This window comes from Mobula birostris, chromosome 14 (genome assembly GCF_030028105.1).
Source record: "Mobula birostris isolate sMobBir1 chromosome 14, sMobBir1.hap1, whole genome shotgun sequence".
NCBI classification, from domain to species: Eukaryota; Metazoa; Chordata; class Chondrichthyes; order Myliobatiformes; family Myliobatidae; genus Mobula; species Mobula birostris.
In genome coordinates this window covers 94,307,652-94,326,450 of record NC_092383.1, presented here as the reverse complement: position 1 = coordinate 94,326,450, position 18,799 = coordinate 94,307,652, and the positions used below count along the sequence as shown (strand labels likewise).

The 18,799-nt window shown below is 46.9% G+C and overlaps 1 protein-coding gene across 1 annotated transcript; it reads right to left on the bottom strand.

The window, feature by feature from the left end:
• On the bottom strand, positions 1–9,543 carry LOC140209559 (vitamin K-dependent protein Z-like). Its single transcript, XM_072277825.1, has 5 exons — positions 9,407–9,543; positions 5,764–5,894; positions 4,388–4,412; positions 2,886–2,999; positions 1–561 (listed from the first exon to the last, which is right to left on the bottom strand). Exons 1-5 carry the CDS (start codon positions 9,468–9,470, stop codon positions 443–445), a joined length of 453 nt encoding a protein of 150 aa, XP_072133926.1. The 5' UTR covers positions 9,471–9,543; the 3' UTR covers positions 1–442.
• Between the last annotated feature and the right edge of the window lie 9,256 nt (positions 9,544–18,799).

The window sequence follows — 18,799 nt, the reverse complement described above, 5'->3', positions numbered from 1 at the left end:
TTTGTACAATCCAGACTTTAATGGCAGAAGTTGAAGAGGTTGGTGGACATTGTCAATGATTTTGGAGACACAAGAGACAGGAGCTGGAATCTGGAGCAGCAAGAAAATGCTTGTTTGTAGTCAGTGTTTTTGTCTTATTCACTAAACCTGGGAACCTGCTTCTATTTGGCACTGCAAGCAGTGTTTGCTGATTGAGCCAGAAAATGCTTATTTAAGAGAGAGGACCCCCCCCCCACCCCCTGTATGAATCTGAAGTAACAACGAAATGCTGAGGAAACTCAGTAGGTTAGATAGCATCTGTGGAAGACAGAAGGATGGTCATCATTTTTGGCTGAAATCCTGCATCTGAGTTTGATTCTTCCGATTCAAGCTCAGCTCCATATTTAATTGTAAATATTGATTCTGATTTAAGATCCATAACAAGTCCTTCACGACTGCCTGTTTATGATTCAGAATTTGCATAGCATCCTTCAGCTGGGCAAATGCAGGTGAACTTGTTGATTCCGTCTATACAAATCGTTCTTGATGGGCATGCGGGCGTTAAGTCACACTCATTGATATCTGGAACAGCAACAAAGTAAATTTATTATCAAAGTACATATATGTCATGATACAGCTGCCCTGAGCTTCATTTTCCTGTGGGCATTCACAGACAATACAAAGAAACACAATAGAATCAATGAAAAACTGCCCTCGACAAAGACGGGCAACCAAACAATGTGCAAAAGACAACAAACTGTACTAATAGATAAAAAAGAAACAACAATAATAAAAACAAACAAGCAATAAACATCCATAAACCTGAGTTGTAGAGTCTTTAAAAGTGAGTCCACAGGTCAGTGTTGGAGTGCGTGATGAACCATTTTGGTTCAAGAGTCTGATGGTTGAGTGGTAATAATCGTTCCTGAACTTTGTGACGTGGGACTTGAGGCTCCCGTACCTCCTTCCTGATAACAGCAGTGTGGAGAGAACAAGGACTGGATGGTGGAGGCCCTTGATGATGATGACAGCGTTCTGTGTACATGTGCTCAATGGTGGGGAGGGCTTTACCTACGATAGACTGGGCTGTATCCACTACCTGTTGTTGGTTTCTCCATTCAAGACACATCGAACCTTTGCAAGCTTCTAAGAAAGGAGAGGCACAGGGAAGTTCACAATCTGAATGCATTTGGTCGATTGGCGCATTCGAAGGATGCAGCGGCTCATTCCCATTGATTGCCTTGTGTGCCACAGCACCACAGTCCATGTTCGGCCGCCTCAGGAGTATAAGATGAGCAAGTGTGAGAGACTGGCTGTCTCCCCTTTGTCTCCAGGGGCTCATGTACATATTTGTCTGGTGGTGTACCGACCAATATTCTCTCTGTGACTGTATAGCTGAGGACTGGGTCTTTAAGTCACAGTGTCACCAGCAGGCATCAGGGATCATGGTGGGTCATCAAACAATCTCAGTGGGCTGGGGGTTCTGGACTATATACATACATATTCTGTGTCGTATTTTTTTACTGATATTCTAGATGGGTTTGTATGTGTGAGGATTGGGGATCAAGCCGGGCAGGGTGGTGGGGGGGTGGGATGTTGGGACTCTGTTATTCCGTGAATGTGATCTTGTGTGTGACAGTTGGTACTGTGTTTTGCACCTTGGCCCCGGAGTAACACTGTCTCGTTTGACTGTATTCATGAGTATTCATGTATGGTTAAATGGCAATTAAACCTGAATTAGTTTGAAAACGCAAACACGAGGAATTCTGCAGATGCTGGAAATTCAAGCTGCCTGTGGCCATCAAACTTTACAACTCCTCCCTTGGAGGGTCAGACACCCTGAGCCAATAGGCTGGTCCTGGACTTATTTCCTGGCATAATTTATATATTACTATTTAATTATTTATGTTTTTATTACTATTTAATTATTTATGGTGCAACTGTAACAAAAACCAATTTCCCTCGGGATCAATAAAATATGACTATGACTATGACTATGACTAACACAAATCAAAGTTGCTGGTGAATGCAGCAGGCCAGGCGGCATCTCTAGGAAGAGGTACAGTCGACGCTTCAGGCCGAGACCCTTCGTCGGGACTAACTGAAAGAAGAGGTAGTAAGAGATTTGAAAGTGGGAGAGGGAGGGGGAGATCCAAAATGATAGGGGAAGGGATGGAGCCAAGAGCTGGACAGTTGATTGGCAAAAGGAATATGAGAGGATCATGGGACAGGAGGCCCGGGGAGAAGGAAAAGGGGGAGGGGGGAGAAAAACCCAGAGGATGGGCAAGGGGTATAGTCAGAGGGACAGAGGGAGAAAAAGGAGAGTGAGAGAAAGAATGTGTGTATATAAATAAATAATGGATGGAGTACGAGGGGGAGGTGGGGCATTAACGGAAGTTAGAGAAGTCAATGTTCATGCCATCAGGTTGGAGGCTACCCAGACGGAATATAAGGTGTTGTTCTTCCAACCTGAGTGTAGCTTCATCTTTACAGTAGAGGAGGCTGTGGATAGACTTATCAGAATGGGAATGGGATGTGGAACTGGTGCCAAAACCTTACACAGTAGACCCTCAGGAGTTCCACTCCAGTGTGTCCAAGAAACTACTGGGCAGCAAGCAGTACCAGAGTAGAGTCATTGCATTTCACAGCAGAGATATAGGCTCTTTGGCCCAACTCTGCCATGCTAACCATGGTGCCCATTGTTTGCCCCATAAACTTCTAAAACATTCCTGTCCATCTACCTGTCCAACTGTCTTCTAAACGTATGGTAAACCCATGCAGGACAGGGGGTTTGAGCCCCCATGTTACTCTCAGATACCATAACCCATCATAGTTCTGATCAAGATATTACTGCTTCCTAATGTCTACAGTCAGAATTCAACGCTTGAGAATGAAAGTTCTCTTGCCTGTTTCACAGAAGGTTCCATTATATCCTCCGAGGCATTTACATTGTACTCCCGTGAAAGTATTCTGACAGGTCCCATTATTTTGGCAGGTAGTTGAAATACACATCAGCCTGGCTGGAAATTGGAAGTGAAATTAAGGGGTTTTATTTCTGCACGACAGCAAGGGGAGCAAATTACATTGAGTATCATAGGAATTCGAGTGGATTGAAATCTTTATCCTGGTCTTTGCAATTCTAATTAAAAATCCATTACTGCAGTATACAATCTACACAAGTCCATCAAAACAACAAAGAAAATACATGTAAATAAATGTTCTGAATGAAATAGGTCCCTGATTCTTTAGCCAGAGGGTGGAGAGTCTGTGGAGTTCATTGCCACAGACAGCTGTGGTGGCCAAGTCATTTGATTGTTTTTAAAGTGGAGGTTACTGGGTTCTTGATCAGTCAGGGCATCAAAGTTTGCAAGGAGAAGGCAGGTGAATGTGGTTGAGAGGGATAGTAAATCAGCCATGGCTAGATTGGCATAATTCTGCTCCTATGCCTTATGGTTTTATACCTTAATATTCATCCACACATTCCATTTTGAATCTTATTAGTTAAGAGGGTTAAAACACATGCCATTGTCAACTGTAGGACCATAGATCAGTGAAGAACAGAGCACAGGAACCAACCCTATTACAGCTCGGAGCAACAGAGTTTAGAGTTCAATTCTAACGCTCGCTGTAAGAAGATTGTATGTCATTCCCATGAGTGTATGGATTTCCACCGGGCTCTCCAGTTTCCTCCCACAGGAGAATTTAGTAGATTAGCAGGTTCATTGTAAATTGACCTGGGATTAGGCCTGGGTTAAATCGGAGCATTGCTGGGCAGTGCAGCTTGTGGAACACGAAAGGGCTGGTGTGCACTGTATTCCTTGGAACGCAGAAGATTGGGTTGGTCTACAACTAGAGGTCATGGGTTAAGGGTGAAAGGTGAAAAGTTGAAGGGGAGCATGAGGGGAAACTTTTTCACTCAGAGGGTTAATGAGAGTGTGGAATGAGCAGCCAAAGTGGTGCATGCGAGCTCTATTTCAATGTTGAAGAGAAGTTTGGATGATAGGGACATGGAGGGCTATAGTCCCAGTGCAGGTCAATGGGACTAGGAGCTTTAATGGTTCAGCATAGACTAGATGAGCTTTCTGTGCTGTTATTTTCTACGACTCATAAATAAATAAATAAATAAACAAACAGTGGTAACTTTCCACTTCCCTTTCGGTCCCAATGCGGGGTGTTGATCCAGAATATCGACTCACACCTTCTGCCAACACAGATACTGCTTGGCCCACTGAATCTCCCCAGCATTCTGTATAACATGATGTTTATTTCCCTTGACCATCTTTAATCCTTCTTTCCATTAAAATCAGTACATGAAGGGAAAGTTGTCTCATTGGTGGCTACAACTTGCATTCCTTAATGTGAAAATCCCAGCGGCTTTGTGAGAATGATAAAATGGAGAACCACATACCTATGTAGAGTTTCCAGAAGAATTCCTTAAAGAGTGAAAAGAGAAATACATTAATAACAGTTGGCCTCAGTTCAATATCTGGTGAGGACATTATTGGTGGCTTGGTCTCAGATGTTAGTGAATGGGAACAGAAGCAGACGGTGCTAGAAATGCTCAGCCAAATCTTTGGAAGAAGGAAAATGGTCACCATCACTCTGTGGTCACCAGACCAGCTTCATAAGACAAATGTAACCCCCTCACCTTAGCTAAGCAGTGAGAAGGTCACCTTTTATAAACAATATATGTATAGTGCTGGTATGATTTGGGGTTCAACCAAACAGGAATGTTGGGAATTACCATTAATGAAACCTCGATTTGAGCGAATGCTGTGTAATTACTGACCACGTTCAATTATTGGTCACCAAGGAATAACCATCATAAAATTATAATGAAAGAATATTTACCAATTTCAGCTTTATTAACAGTTAATAAGAAAAAGAAAAGGAAAAACAAGAGCCGATTACAGTTCAACCAGTCTAAGAGTGCACATAAACGATTGAGCTCGTTTCTGTAGTGATTGGGTATACCGCTTTATTCACAGTGCAGAATTCTCGTCACCAATCACAGGTAGAACTTCCCTTCTTGAACTTCTTGGCCGCATGAAGCACTCCCTTGCATTAGGGTTTTCCCTTCAGGTACAAAGCACCAGGTGTCTTCCTTGATCCTCTCCCCTCCGCATCTCCCACTTAAAGACCATGAACCCAACCACTGTCTGTCAGAAGCCTCTATCCTTCCAGATCTCTCTAGAACTTTCTCTCCATACCACCATCTTGATTGGCTGACACAACATTGCTAAGTTGAACAACATGGCTTCTTATCTTCAGCCAAAACTAAAACTCTCTCACCAAAGACACACACTGCTTTTACAGAAAACTGCTAAAATCAAATCCCTCACAGTGTGGCAGTAGAAATCCTAACCAGGGCATTACAGGTGCTTTGCACTGTGTGTGATTGGTAGTACAGTGTTTTACACCTTGGCCCTGGAGTAACACTGTCTCATTTGGCTGTATTCATAGGTATTCTTGTATGGTTGAATTGAATTCAATTGAAGACATAGGAACAGAATTAGGCCATTTGGCCCAAGCCTCCTTTCAGCCTTTACAGCTCCAGGGAAAGCAACCAAATGTGTCCAATCTCTCCTTATTACACTTGCCCTCTAATCCAAGCTGCATCCTGGTGAACATCTGTTGTGCCCCCTCTAAACCTTTAACATTCTTCGTGTTCTGGGAAGGAGCACCTTACACCTCCTTTGGTAGAGTTATGTCACTAGCTTACTACCCAAGGAGGGTGGAAAACAAAGGCTAAATTGGAATTGGACCTGGAAAATTTGTCCTTACCGTTTTGGAGTCATCTTCCAAGAGCTCTTGGATTTCTTCCTTTGAGCATGTTTCTTCCACGCACTCTTGCTCCAGAGATTCTCTTTGGACTTGAGACAGGAGCTGCAGAGCCGAAGGTTTCTGTAAGAAGACTGAATAACACATCCACAGTATTAAACATCCGGGTGCTGACGGAACTGTGTCATGACATCAGACTATTACCTCTGAAATGCTTTAGTGTGTAGTTGCACTGAGATTGGAATTATATAAAAGCTGAAATTTTCTTCTCACTAATTTTAAAAGCCTACACCACGTCCCCACCATCCGAGGTGGAGATGGCTAAGGCCATTCAACAGGGCTCTGGTGAAGCTGTATAGATCAAACCCTGTTCAGCTGATACAATCGAATAGAGAAACATTGATAAACCCCAACCGTACCATCAACTTTGGACAATGGAGACAGGAGCTCATCAACCCCCCTTTGTCCCACTGGGAGCTAAGAGCTCAAGAAAAAGAAGACGTTAAAAGCCGACACTGTCGTTGCCTGTGATGAAACTACGCTGTCGAAAGTCACACAACATTCAGGGTGGTCTCTCCAGATATGAAAAGATGCAAAATATAATCCTCACTAGTATCCCAGGCTTAATGTACTCAGCTAAAAAGTAGCAAAAATTTCTCATGATAACTTTTATGATGCATTATATGGGAAAACAATCTTCCAGTTATACAAGATCCTTCATAATGAGAAATTAAACAGTTTTTCTACATCTCCCTGGAATCCACTAGCTGGGAACAAAATCACTGAGTATCCCTACACAAAATCTGTTTTCTCAATTCCTTGCTTATCTTTATACAACTAATTTCAAAGTCCACTTGTATTAATCTGTTCATCTTAAGGGATACGTTGGTTGTTGTGTTTCTCAGTCTCACCCTGGCATTGGGAGATGGTGAAAGGAAAAGACACAGTGTCTAACAGTGCAGCAAGCTGAATCACCTGCACTGTTCCCTCTAAGCTGCGCAGATGCGCAGCCGCACAGTAACTGAAATGCGACCATGCACATAGCCTACGTTAACAAGCAGCAGGAATGAAGACTGATGAGAAAAAGTTTACAAAACATAAAAGATTTTCTTTGATGTACTTAATTTCGTTATACCCTCTGATTAATAAATCAAATCAAAAGTATGTGATGTTTCAATTTTCATTCAGCATCAGAATCAGGTTTATTATCATTGGTATGTGACATGAAATTTCTTAACTTAGCAGCAGCAGTTCAATGCACAACAGAATCTAGCAAAGAGAAAAAAATAATAATAAATAAAGTTTAAAATAATTATAATGATATATCAATAAATCAATTATGGTATACGTTTATTGAATAGATTTTTAAAAATGTGCAAAAACAGAAATACTGTATATTAAAAAAAAGTGAGGTAGTGTCCAAAGATTCATTGTCTTTTAGGAATCAGATGGCAGAGGGGAAGAAGCTGTTCCTGAATCGTTGACTGTGTGCCTTCCGGCATCTGTACCTTCTACGTAATGGTAACAGTGAGAAAAGGGAATGCACTGGGTGCTGGAGGTCCTTAATAATGGATGCTGCCTTTCTGAGGCACCGCTCCTTAAAGGAGTCCTGGGTACTTTGTAGAATAGTACCTAAGATGGAGCTGACTAGATTTACAAACTTCTGCAACTTCTTTCAGTCCTGTGCAGTAGCCCCTCCATACCAGACAGTGATGCAGCCTGTCAGAATGCTGTCTACTCTACAAATATAGAAGTTTTTGAGTGTTTTTGTTGACATGCCAAATTTGTTCAAGCTCCTAATAAAGTATAGCCGCTGTCTTGCCTTCTTTATAACTACATAGATATGCTGGGACCAGATTAGATCCTCAGAGATCTTGACACCCAGGAACTTGAAACTGCTCACTCTGTCCACTTCTGATCCCCCTATGAGGATTGGTACGTGTTCCTTCGTCTTACCCTTCCTGAAGTCCACAATCAGTTCTTTCGTCTTACTGACATTGAGTGTCAGATTGTTGCTGTGGCACCACTCCACTAGTTGGAGTATCTCTCTCCTGTACGCCCTTTCATCACCATCTGAGATTCTACCAACAATGGTTGTATCGTCAGCAAATTTATAGATGGTATTTGAGCTATGTCTAGCCACACAGTCATGTGTATATAGAGAGTAGAGCAGTGGGCTAAGCACACACCACTGAAGTGCGCCTGTGTTGATCGTCAGTGAGGAGGATGTGTTATCACCAATCTGTACAGATTATGGTCTTCCGGTTAGAAAGTCGAGGATCCAGTTGCAGAGGGAGGTACAGAGGCCCAGGTTCTGCATCTTCTCAATCAGCATTGTGGGAAGGATGGTATTAAATGCTGAGTTATAGTCAATGAACAGCATCCTGAGGTAGTTGTTTGTGTTGTCCATCTGGTCTAAAGCCATGTGGAGAGCCGTTGAGATTGCATCTGCCATTGACCTAATGTGGCGATAGTCAAATTGCAATGGGTCCAGGTCCTTGCTGAGGCAGGAGTTCAGTCTAGTCATGACCAACCTCTCAAAGCATTTCATCACTGTCAATGTGAGTGCTACCAGAAGATAGTCATTAAGGCAGCCCACATTATTATCCTTAGGCACTGGTATAATTGTTTTGCCTTTTGGAAGCAAGTGGGAACTTCCAACTGTAGCAGTGAGAGGTTGAGAATATCCTTGAATGCCCCGGCTATTTGGTTCACACAGGTTTTCAGAGCCTTACCAGGTACTCCATCGGGACCTTCTGCCGTGTGGGGGTTCACTCTCTTTAAAGACAGTCTAACATTGGCCTCTGAGACAGACATCACAGGGTCATCAGGTGCAGCAGGGATCTTCACAACTGTAGTTGTGTTTTTCAAAGCGTGCATAGAAGGTGTTGAGTTCATCTGGTAGTGAAGCATCGCTGCCATTCATACTATTGGGTTTCGCTTAGTAGGAAGTAATGTCTTGCAGACCCAGCCAGAGTTGCCATGCATCCAATGTTGCTTTCAACCTCGTTTGAAATTGTCTCTTCGCCCTTGAAATAGCCCTCCGCAAATCATACCTGGTTTTCTGGTACAGGCCTGGGTTGCCAGACTTGAATGCCACAGATCTAGCCTTCAGCAGACGCCGTAACTCCTGTTTCATCCACTGCTTTTCTTTTGGGAATGTACAGTAAGTCTTTGTAGGCACACACTCATCCTCACAGGTTTTAATGAAGTCGATAACAACTGCAGCATACTCATCCAGGTTCAAAGATGAATCCCTGAATACAGTCCAGTCCACCAATTCAAAGCAGTCCTGTAGGCGCTCCTGTGCTTCCCTTGTCCATACCTTCTTGATCCTCACTACTGCTGGTCTAAATACTCATAGGATGCATATTACAAATAAAAACATTTAAAGTGCTGTGTAGTTTTCAGGCCACATAAAAATTTTCTGCTCAGAGCAATGGTTGGTCCGTGCAGCTTTAAAAAAATTAGAGGAAACTTTGATCACCTGCCAGGGATGAAGAGAGTGCAGAAATCTCAAGCTATGGTCTGACAATTCCTATCAACAACCTTCACCCTAAGTCACCACCGTGGGAGGAACACTGTCAGTTGGGGGAGATGTACAGACGGGAGGAACGGGTTGCAGTGAGAGTTCGTTGATACTTACCATCATTTGTGTGACAGCCAGTGAGAAACAACAAGATGATCCCATGACTTAGGGCGAGCATCATCTTGCTTTGTCACCGTCCGATCCGATGTATTGGAGAGACACAATGAGAGATTTTGCAAATTGATCTTTATCACTCAGATCACAGTTACACTCTTTCCATAGTCAGTATTTTTTTCTTTGTTTTCCAAGTATTTCTGTTAATAATTAACGAACGATTTTGAAAGACTTTCACAGGAGTACATTGATTTTTGGAAATAAATTCCGGTAATGTTGACAGCAGAAAAGTGGAGCACCTTTCTTCTCAACACACACAAAAGATGCTGGTGAATGCAGCAGGCCAGGCAGCATCTATAGGAAGAGGTACAGTCGACGTTTCAGCTGGGACCCTTCGTCAGGACTAACTGAAAGAAGAGATATTAAAAGATTTGAAAGTGGGAAGGGGAGGAGGAGATCTGAAATGATAGGAGAAGACAGGAGGGGGAGGGATGGAGCTAAGAGCTGGAAGGTTGAGGACGAGGGGAACCCTATTCCTAGTGGGGTGGCGGGAGGATGGGGTGAGAGCAGAAGTGCGTGAAATGGGAGAAATGCGTTTGAGAGCAGAGTTGATGGTGAAGGAAGGGAAGCCTCTTTCTTTAAAAAAGGAAGACATCTCCTTCGTCCTGGAATGAAAAGCCTCATCCTGAGAGCAGATGCGGCGGAGACAGAGGAATTGCGAGAAGGGGCTAGCATTTTTGCAAGAGACAGAGTGGGAAGAGGAATAGTCCAGGTAGCTGTGAGAGTCCATAGGCTTATGGCAGACATCAGTAGATAAGCTGTCTCCAGAGATAGAGACAGAAAGATCAAGAAAGGGGAGGGAATACCAGCCTCTGGGTCCAACATATAATTTGTCCTAACCTACCACCCCACCAGCCTCCCGGTCCAACATATAATTCTCCGTAACTTCCGCCACCTCAAATGGGATCCCACCACCAAGCACAACTTTCCCTCCCCACCTCTTTCTGCTTTCCGCAGGGATCGCTCCCTAAGCAACTGCCTTGTCCATTCGTCCCCCCATCCCTTCCCACCGATCTCCCTCCTGGCATTTATCCTTGTAAGCAGAACAAGGGCTACACATGCCCTTACACTTCCTCCCTTACCATCATTTAGGGCCCCAGACAGTCCTTCCAGGTGAGGCGACACTTCACCTGTGTGTCAGCTGGGGTGATATACTGCGTCCTGGTGCGGCCTTCTATATATTGGCGAGACCCGACGCAGGCTGGGAGACTGTTTCGCTAAACACCTATGCTTTGTCTGCCAGAAAAAGCAAGATCTCCCAGTGGCCACACATTTTAATTCCACATCCCATTTCCATTCTGATGTGTCTATCCACAGCCTCCTCTACTGTAAAGATGAAGCCACACTCAGGTTGGAGGAACAACACCTTATATTCCGTCTGGGTAGCCTCCAACCTGATGGCATGAATATTGACTTGTCTAACTTCCATTAATGCCCCTCCTCCCCTTCACACCCCTTCCTTTATTTATTTATTTAATATGTTTCTTATATATTTTATTTTTCCCCCCTTTTTTTCTCTCATTTTTCTCCCTCTGTCCCTCTCACTATAACTCCTTGCCTGCTCTCCCCCCTCTTCTCTTTCTCCCCAGACTTCTCATCCCATGATCCTCTCCCATTTCCAGCATCTGCAGATTTCCTCATGTCTGCACCTTTCTTCTCAGTCTGTTCATGCATTGGAACAGAGGGAATTCCTGGTTGTAATAGTGCATTTGTTATGCTAAATCATACAAATATCTTGATTAATGTGTGAAAGCTGTTCAAATCCTCCTAATGTTTATCCAGATGTAAAAGTTATGCTGACCGTGAAACTCCCAACTTCTCGAGTGTTCTGATCTTTGAAATGAATTCAAAGATTCAAAGGTACAATTTAATGTCAGAGCAATGTATACAATATGGAATGCTTTTTCTTTACAATCATCCACAAAAACAGGATTGCTCCAAAGAATGAACGACAGTTAAATGTTAGAACCCCAAAGTCCCCCCCCCCAGCTCCCTTCCCTCCCACGCGTAAGCGGCAGCAAGCAATAATCCTTCTTCCTCACACCAGCAAAAAGAAGCATTGGCACCCACCACCGAGCACTCAAGCATGAGCAAAGCAACAGCAAAGTCACAGACTTGGAGATACTCAAAAACATGCGTTTCACCCGGTATTCGACATACCGCAGGTTCTCTCTTTCCCTAATAAGGCAGAAAGAGGGGTCTCCGTTTTCCCCAGTGAGAGGGGAGACATAACAAACAACTCACTGGTTTACGATGTTGAAAGTCTGCCACATTGCTTTTTCGAGCTCTGTGCCCAAAAAAGTGGGCACACATCCGCAGATATTCCAACACCCCTGATGACACACGGATCTTCTGTCGTGACACTGACCCTCGATTTGACCGTCTCCAGAGCCCTGAGATCCTAGGGTTCCAAATCCGAGCTGGACTCTTAGGCTGAGCCCTTAGTGTTGGTGTTCTAAACAATCTCAACATACCTTCCCCAAGATCAGAACAATTACAGCTAATTTCCATCAAACATTCAGTTCTTGAACCAGCCGGCAAACCCTTGGTCACTACAGTTTGTAACATGATGACCACTTTGATCACTTTGCACCAAAATTGCCATTTTTTGGTCTAATTCTTCTGTCTTGTAAAATTTTTCTGTTATTTAAAGATATAGAGATTAGCTTTATTTATCATCTGTACATCAAAACATTGAAGCATACAGTAAAAAGCATCATTTGTGTCAACGTCCAACACAGTCTGAGGATCACCATGCTTCTCACGCTAACATAGCTTGACCACAACTCACTAATCCTAAACCATATGTCAGGGAGGGGGTCAGCTGTCGTGTGGCACAGGGAGAGGGTCAGGTGGTGAGTGGCAGAGGGAGAGGGTCAGGTGGTGAATGGCACAGGGAGAGGATCAGGTGTCGAGTGGCACAGGGAGAGGGTCAGGTGGTGAGTGGCAGAGGGAGAGGGTCAGGTGTCCAGTGGCACAGGGAGAGGGTCAGGTGGTGAGTGGCACAGGGAGAGGGCCAGGTGTCGAGTGGCACAGGGAGAGGGTCAGGTGTCGTGTGGCACAGGGAGAGGGTCAGGTGTCATGTGGCACAGGGAGAGGGTCAGGTGGTGAGTGGCACAGGGAGAAGGTCAGGTGGTGAGTGGCACAGGGAGAGGGTCAGGTGGTGAGTGGCACAGGGAGAGGGTCAGGTGTCGAGTGGCACAGGGAGAGGGTCAGGTGGTGAGTGGCAGAGGGAGAGGGTCAGGTGGTGAGTGGCAGAGGGAGAGGGTCAGGTGGTGAGTGGCAGGGGGAGAGGGTCAGGTGGTGAGTGGCATAGGGAGAGGGTCAGGTGTCATGTGGCACAGGGAGAGGGTCAGGTGTCCAGTGGCACAGGGAGAGGGTCAGGTGGTGAGTGGCATAGGGAGAGGGTCAGGTAGTGAGTGGCAGAGGGAGAGGGTCAGGTGGTGAGTGGCAGGGGGAGAGGGTCAGGTGGTGAGTGGCATAGGGAGAGGGTCAGGTGTCATGTGGCACAGGGAGAGGGTCAGGTGTCCAGTGGCACAGGGAGAGGGTCAGGTGGTGAGTGGCATAGGGAGAGGGTCAGGTAGTGAGTGGCAGAGGGAGAGGGTCAGGTGGTGAGTGGCAGGGGGAGAGGGTCAGGTGGTGAGTGGCATAGGGAGAGGGTCAGGTGTCATGTGGCACAGGGAGAGGGTCAGATGTCCAGTGGCACAGGGAGAGGGTCAGGTGGTGAGTGGCACAGGGAGAGGGTCAGGTAGTGAGTGGCAGAGGGAGAGGGTCAGGTGGTGAGTGGCAGGGGGAGAGGGTCAGGTGGTGAGTGGCATAGGGAGAGGGTCAGGTGTCATGTGGCACAGGGAGAGGGTCAGGTGTCCAGTGGCACAGGGAGAGGGTCAGGTGGTGAGTGGCACAGGGAGAGGGTCAGGTGTTGTGTGGCACAGGGAGTGGGTCAGGTGGTGAGTGGCAGAGGGAGGGTCAGGTAGTGAGTGGCAGAGGGAGAGGGTCAGGTGGTGAATGGCACAGGGAGAGGGTCAGGTAGTGAGTGGCACAGGGAGAGGGTCAGGTGTCGTGTGGCACAGAGAGTGGGTCAGGTGGTGAGTGGCACAAGGAGAGGTTCAGGTAGTGAGTGGCACAGGGAGAGGGTCAGGTGTCATGTGGCACAGGGAGAAGGTCAGGTGGTGAGTGGCAGAGGGAGAGGGTCAGGTGTCGTGTGGCACAGGGAGAGGGTCAGGTGGTGAGTGGCAGAGGGAGAGGGTCAGGTGTCATGTGGCACAGGGAGAGGGTCAGGTGTCGAGTGGCACAGGGAGAGGGTCAGGTGGTGAGTGGCAGAGGGAGAGGGTCAGGTGGTGAGTGGCACGGAGAGGGTCAGGTGGTGAGTGGCACAGGGAGAGGGTCAGGTGGTGAGTGGCTCAGGGAGAGGGTCAGGTAGTGAGTGGCATAGGGAGAGGGTCAGGTGGTGAGTGGCACAGGGAGAGGGTCAGGTGTCCAGTGGCACAGGGAGAGGGTCAGGTGGTGAGTGGCACAGGGAGAGGGTCAGGTGTTGTGTGGCACAGGGAGTGGGTCAGGTGGTGAGTGGCAGAGGGAGGGTCAGGTAGTGAGTGACAGAGGGAGAGGGTCAGGTGGTGAATGGCACAGGGAGAGGGTCAGGTGTCGTGTGGCACAGAGAGTGGGTCAGGTGGTGAGTGGCACAGGGAGAGGTTCAGGTGGTGAGTGGCACAGGGAGAGGTTCAGGTGGTGAGTGGCACAGGGAGAGGGTCAGGTGGTGAGTGGCTTAGGGAGAGGGTCAGGTGTCGTGTGGCACAGAGAGTGGGTCAGGTGTTGTGTGGCACAGGGAGAGGGTCAGGTGGTGAGTGGCACAGGGAGAGGTTCAGGTGGTGAGTGGCACAGGGAGAGGGTCAGGTGGTGAGTGGCTTAGGGAGAGGGTCAGGTGTCGTGTGGCACAGGGAGAGAGTCAGGTGGTGAGTGGCACAGGGAGAGGGTCAGGTGGTGAGTGGCTTAGGGAGAGGGTCAGGTGTCGTGTGGCACAGGGAGAGAGTCAGGTGGTGAGTGGCACAGGGAGAGGGTCAGGTGGTGAGTGGCTTAGGGAGAGGGTCAGGTGTCGTGTGGCACTGGGAGAGGTTCAGGTGGTGAGTGGCACAGGGAGAGGGTCAGGTGTCGTGTGGCACAGGGAGAGGGTCAGGTGTCGTGTGGCACAGGGAGAGGGTCTGACGGTGAGCGCTGCACAATGGGGGTCAGGTGGTGAGTGGCAGAGGGAGAGGGTCAGGTGTCGTGTGGCACAGGGAGAGGGTCAGGTGTCGTGTGGCATAGGGAGAGGGTCTGACGGTGAGCGCTGCACAATGGGGGTCAGGTGGTGAGTGCAGGGAAAGGGTCGAGTGGCTTAGGAAAAGTGGTGAATGTTGAGGATCGAAATTCGAGGAGCAAGCAGCGGGGGTCAGGGAGTGGGGCAAGCGTGACACCAGCACCTGCTGCAAAACCGTGTGTGGGTTTGGCTTGTTTGTCAGCCGAAAGCCGCTTCCGCCATGACGGTCTTTGATCAGCCCATTTGAAATCTGCAGCAGCTCTTTCCCATTGGATGCCTTGTGTGTCACAGCGCTGGTACCCAGTTTCAAACACTAGAGGTGTAAAGGATAGCACGTGCTGGAGGCTTGCTCTCTTTCCCTTGTCCCCAAGGCACACCTCACAGATCCAGTGGGAAGGGTCGCTCCGCGCGCACTTTTAGCTCAGTGTCTGTTTGTTGAATATTTAGTTTTGTAGTTTGTGTAACTTGGCGGAACTTAAATGTTTGGTCAAATCTTTTACTGTTTATAAATAAATATTTAATATGCTTATGCGTAGTTGGGGTTTTCTGTCTCACTCACCAAACCCAGGGACTTGCTTGCATGTTAAGTTTGGCGCTGCGAGCAGGGCTTGCTGATGGGGCAGAAAGGGCATTTCTTTAGAGTGTAATTTAAGAAAGAGGACCCACACCCCTGCCACGCCCCGCGTAGAGGCAATACCGAGTCCAAGGGTGGAGCAGTAACAGTGTGGGCTTTGGAAGTCTCGCCAACCTACTGATGGGTTACGGGATGCTGGTACGTTGGTAAGATGATTTAGATTCATTGGGGTTGAAACTGGAGACCACGTCATGCCCATGCTTAAAATATTGGGTTTTCCAAGGTGAAAGGATAGCCAGTGGGATGCTTTCTGTCTGTTTGCAGCCATTGTAAGCCACCAGCAAAAGAAAATCACAGGTCTTTCGAATGAGGTAGAAGAGCTAAATCAGCATGTTCCATTATGGGAGAAGAGCTACAGTTGGCTCAGACCCGGGTTGCAAAGTTAAAAGATGGGAATACAGAGATAGCTTGTTGACTAATGAAGGTCCAGCAATGTGAGATCATCTGGATGGTAAAAATGAAGACGAGAGGGTAGAGTGACTCATAGGACTATTCCTCGAATGATCACTCTTTCCTCTGCATACCCGAAACAGTATGGGCCAGGATAGTGATCACACGGACCCATACCTGCCATGGGGGAGAATCGGCCCGCGGACTCTTCTTTACAGGAGGGTTAGGAGGATCAGTAATGTGTGGGAGATGGTACAATGGGCCTCTTCGAGACAACAAAGATCAGGGAGTTCTCTGCAAAGGAACTGGTAAGATTCAGGTATAGGTACAGACAGATGCCTGATGAGTCTTTGGCTGCGAGTTTGTTGAGGATATGGGATGAGTGGGGTACCAGAATGAGACTATCTAATAGAGAGATGGGTGCTTTAGGGAGCTTAGCGTCCCAGCACATGGTCAATTACACACTGAGAATGCTGATTGCTTCCCCTGAGTTTGATGCATCATTATGGGATTGGGTGGAAGTGGCACTTCAGATTCAGGTACCTTTCTCTCCTTTCAATGGGATTTAAAACCCCCAGTGGAATTGAGCATTATGGCCCTTCGCTAGTGAGCTCCCATTACAGATTTATACAGTGGTAATGATAGCTGGCCAGAGGATGTTGAACTAACCATGATAAGACATCTGGTTACGACAATGACTTCCCAGACAAAAGGAGTAGTGCTGCTAATATGACCAGCAGTGGGTCATCCTGTAAGCAGAGTGATTCAGTTGTTGCCGGGTTTGGAGTTTGTAGAAGAAGGATCGAGTAACCAGGTATGGAAGTTGGATAAGCGGACAGTGAGTGGGGAGCCCCATATGACCCGTAAGGAAATGCTTCTGGTGTTGCTCAAAGCTGGGGTCCAGAAGGAGCAGGTAAATGGGGTTCTCACCCCCTCCTCTGTGCAGTGTAGAGGGAGTACTGCAAAGGAAAGTGGGAAAAGGAGGCCATTAACAGGGAAGGGGCATTTTCAAGCCCTCTTCTGATAAGGCCTCTTTTATCATAAACATGAGGAATTCTGCTGATGCTGGAAATTCAAACAACACACATCAAAGTTGCTGGTGAATGCAGCAGGCCAGGCAGCATCTCTAGGAAGAGGTACAGTCAACATTTCAGGCCCAGACCCTTCGTCAGGACTAACTGAAGGAAAAGCTAGTAAGAGATTTGAAAGTGGGAGGGGGAGGGGGAGATCCAAAATGATAGGAGAAGACAGGAGGGGGAGGGGTGGAGCCAAGAGCTGGACAGGTGATTGGCAAAAGGGATATGAGAGGATCATGGGACAGGAGGCCCAGGGAGAAGGAAAAGGGGGAGGGGTGGAAAAAACCCAGAGGATGGGCAAGGGGTATAGTCAGAGGGACAGAGGGAGAAAAAGGAGAAAGAGAGAAAGAATGTGTGTATATAAATAAATAACGGATGGGGTATGAGGGGGAGGTGGGGCATTAGCGGAAGTTAGAGAAGTCAACGTTCATGCCATCAGGTTGGAGGCTACCCAGACGGAACGTAAGGTGTTGTTCCTCCAACCTGAGTGTGGCTTCATCTTTACAGTAGAGGAGGCCGTGGATAGAAAATATCAGAATGGGAATGGGATGTGGAATTAAAATGTGTGGCCACTGTCCCATGTTCCTCTCATATCCCTTTTGCCAATCAACTGTCCAGCTCTTGGCTCCATCCCTCCCCCTCCTGTCTTCTCCCATCATTTCGGATCTCCCCCTCCCCCTCCCACTTTCAAATCTCTTACTAGCTCTTCCTTCAGTTAGTCCTGACGAAGGGTCTCGGCCCGAAACGTCGACTGTACCTCTTCCTAGAGATGCTGCCTGGCCCGCTGCGTTCACCAGCAACTTTGATGTGTGTTGCTTGAATTTCCAGCAACTGCAGAATTCCTCGTGTTTGCATTTTTAATCTGTTATTTGTTTGTCTCCTTTGTTTTTTAATCTGTTACTCAATTGTTTCCCATTCAATTGGGTTTAGGGATAAACCCACATTTCACTCTGACCATGTGAAATTTGGGTTAACATGGTAGAAATCTGGGCATCTTTATTTCAGATATGAGATGCCTGCATTTCAGAGGGACATAGCATTTGGGGAGCAATTCCAGAAGTTGTTGTTTTTGGGTTTTTTTGTGACTGAATACCCAGTGACTAACCAGGAATGAGTGTGTTTGTATCTCCCTGCATTACCAAGTGGCAAAGTGGTCAATGCTGACTTGTGCTGGGATATCCTACAATACATTCCCGATGTTAGCGTTAGAATTTGCACGCTGGACCAATGCGTCACATTGCTGGATTCGTACTCCAGTGCTAAATGGAGGCCACTAATTTCAATCCATTTTGATGTCAAGGAAAATGGCCGTTGGGGGAAATGATCTAGCCTGTCAGGTTTTAGCACTCTATGTTGCGGGGAGCCAGAAGGGAGTAGTCTATTGCAGCCAACTTCGACCCATTGTTTTGTAACAGGCTTGACTGTTAATAGCCCCTGGTGGAGTATATGGTTTAAGGGCTGGTATTTCCCCACGTACCGTTCATTTAACTGAAAGGTCCTGACTCTGAAAGTGATTTCCCCACCTGACAGGGAACGTTGGTGTCAGTGGTATGATAACCACAGGTACAAGTCAGTGGATAGGGTGAGTGTGAGCAGGAACAATATCCTGGGACAGCTGTGTCTATGCCAAATGGTGCTGTGAAGGTAGACACTCATTGGACACTGTATGGCACTTACTGGCTATGCAGCTCCTAGGCCTACCCTTGGCTTCCCACAAGGTGGTGCAGCCTCTGCTGACTGGGATACCTGGTGCCATACGCATACCACCCCAGTGCTCTGGATGAGCACTTTACCCATGCTGGTTGGGTAAAGAGGGTTATTACAAAGGAAGGAAGGTTATGGATGATAGCCTTTCCCAGCTTGATGTGGCCAGGCTGTCCTGGGATATCATAGCCTTAGATTACCTGCTCACTAAGGAAGATGGCACTTGTGCTCTTATTGGCTGA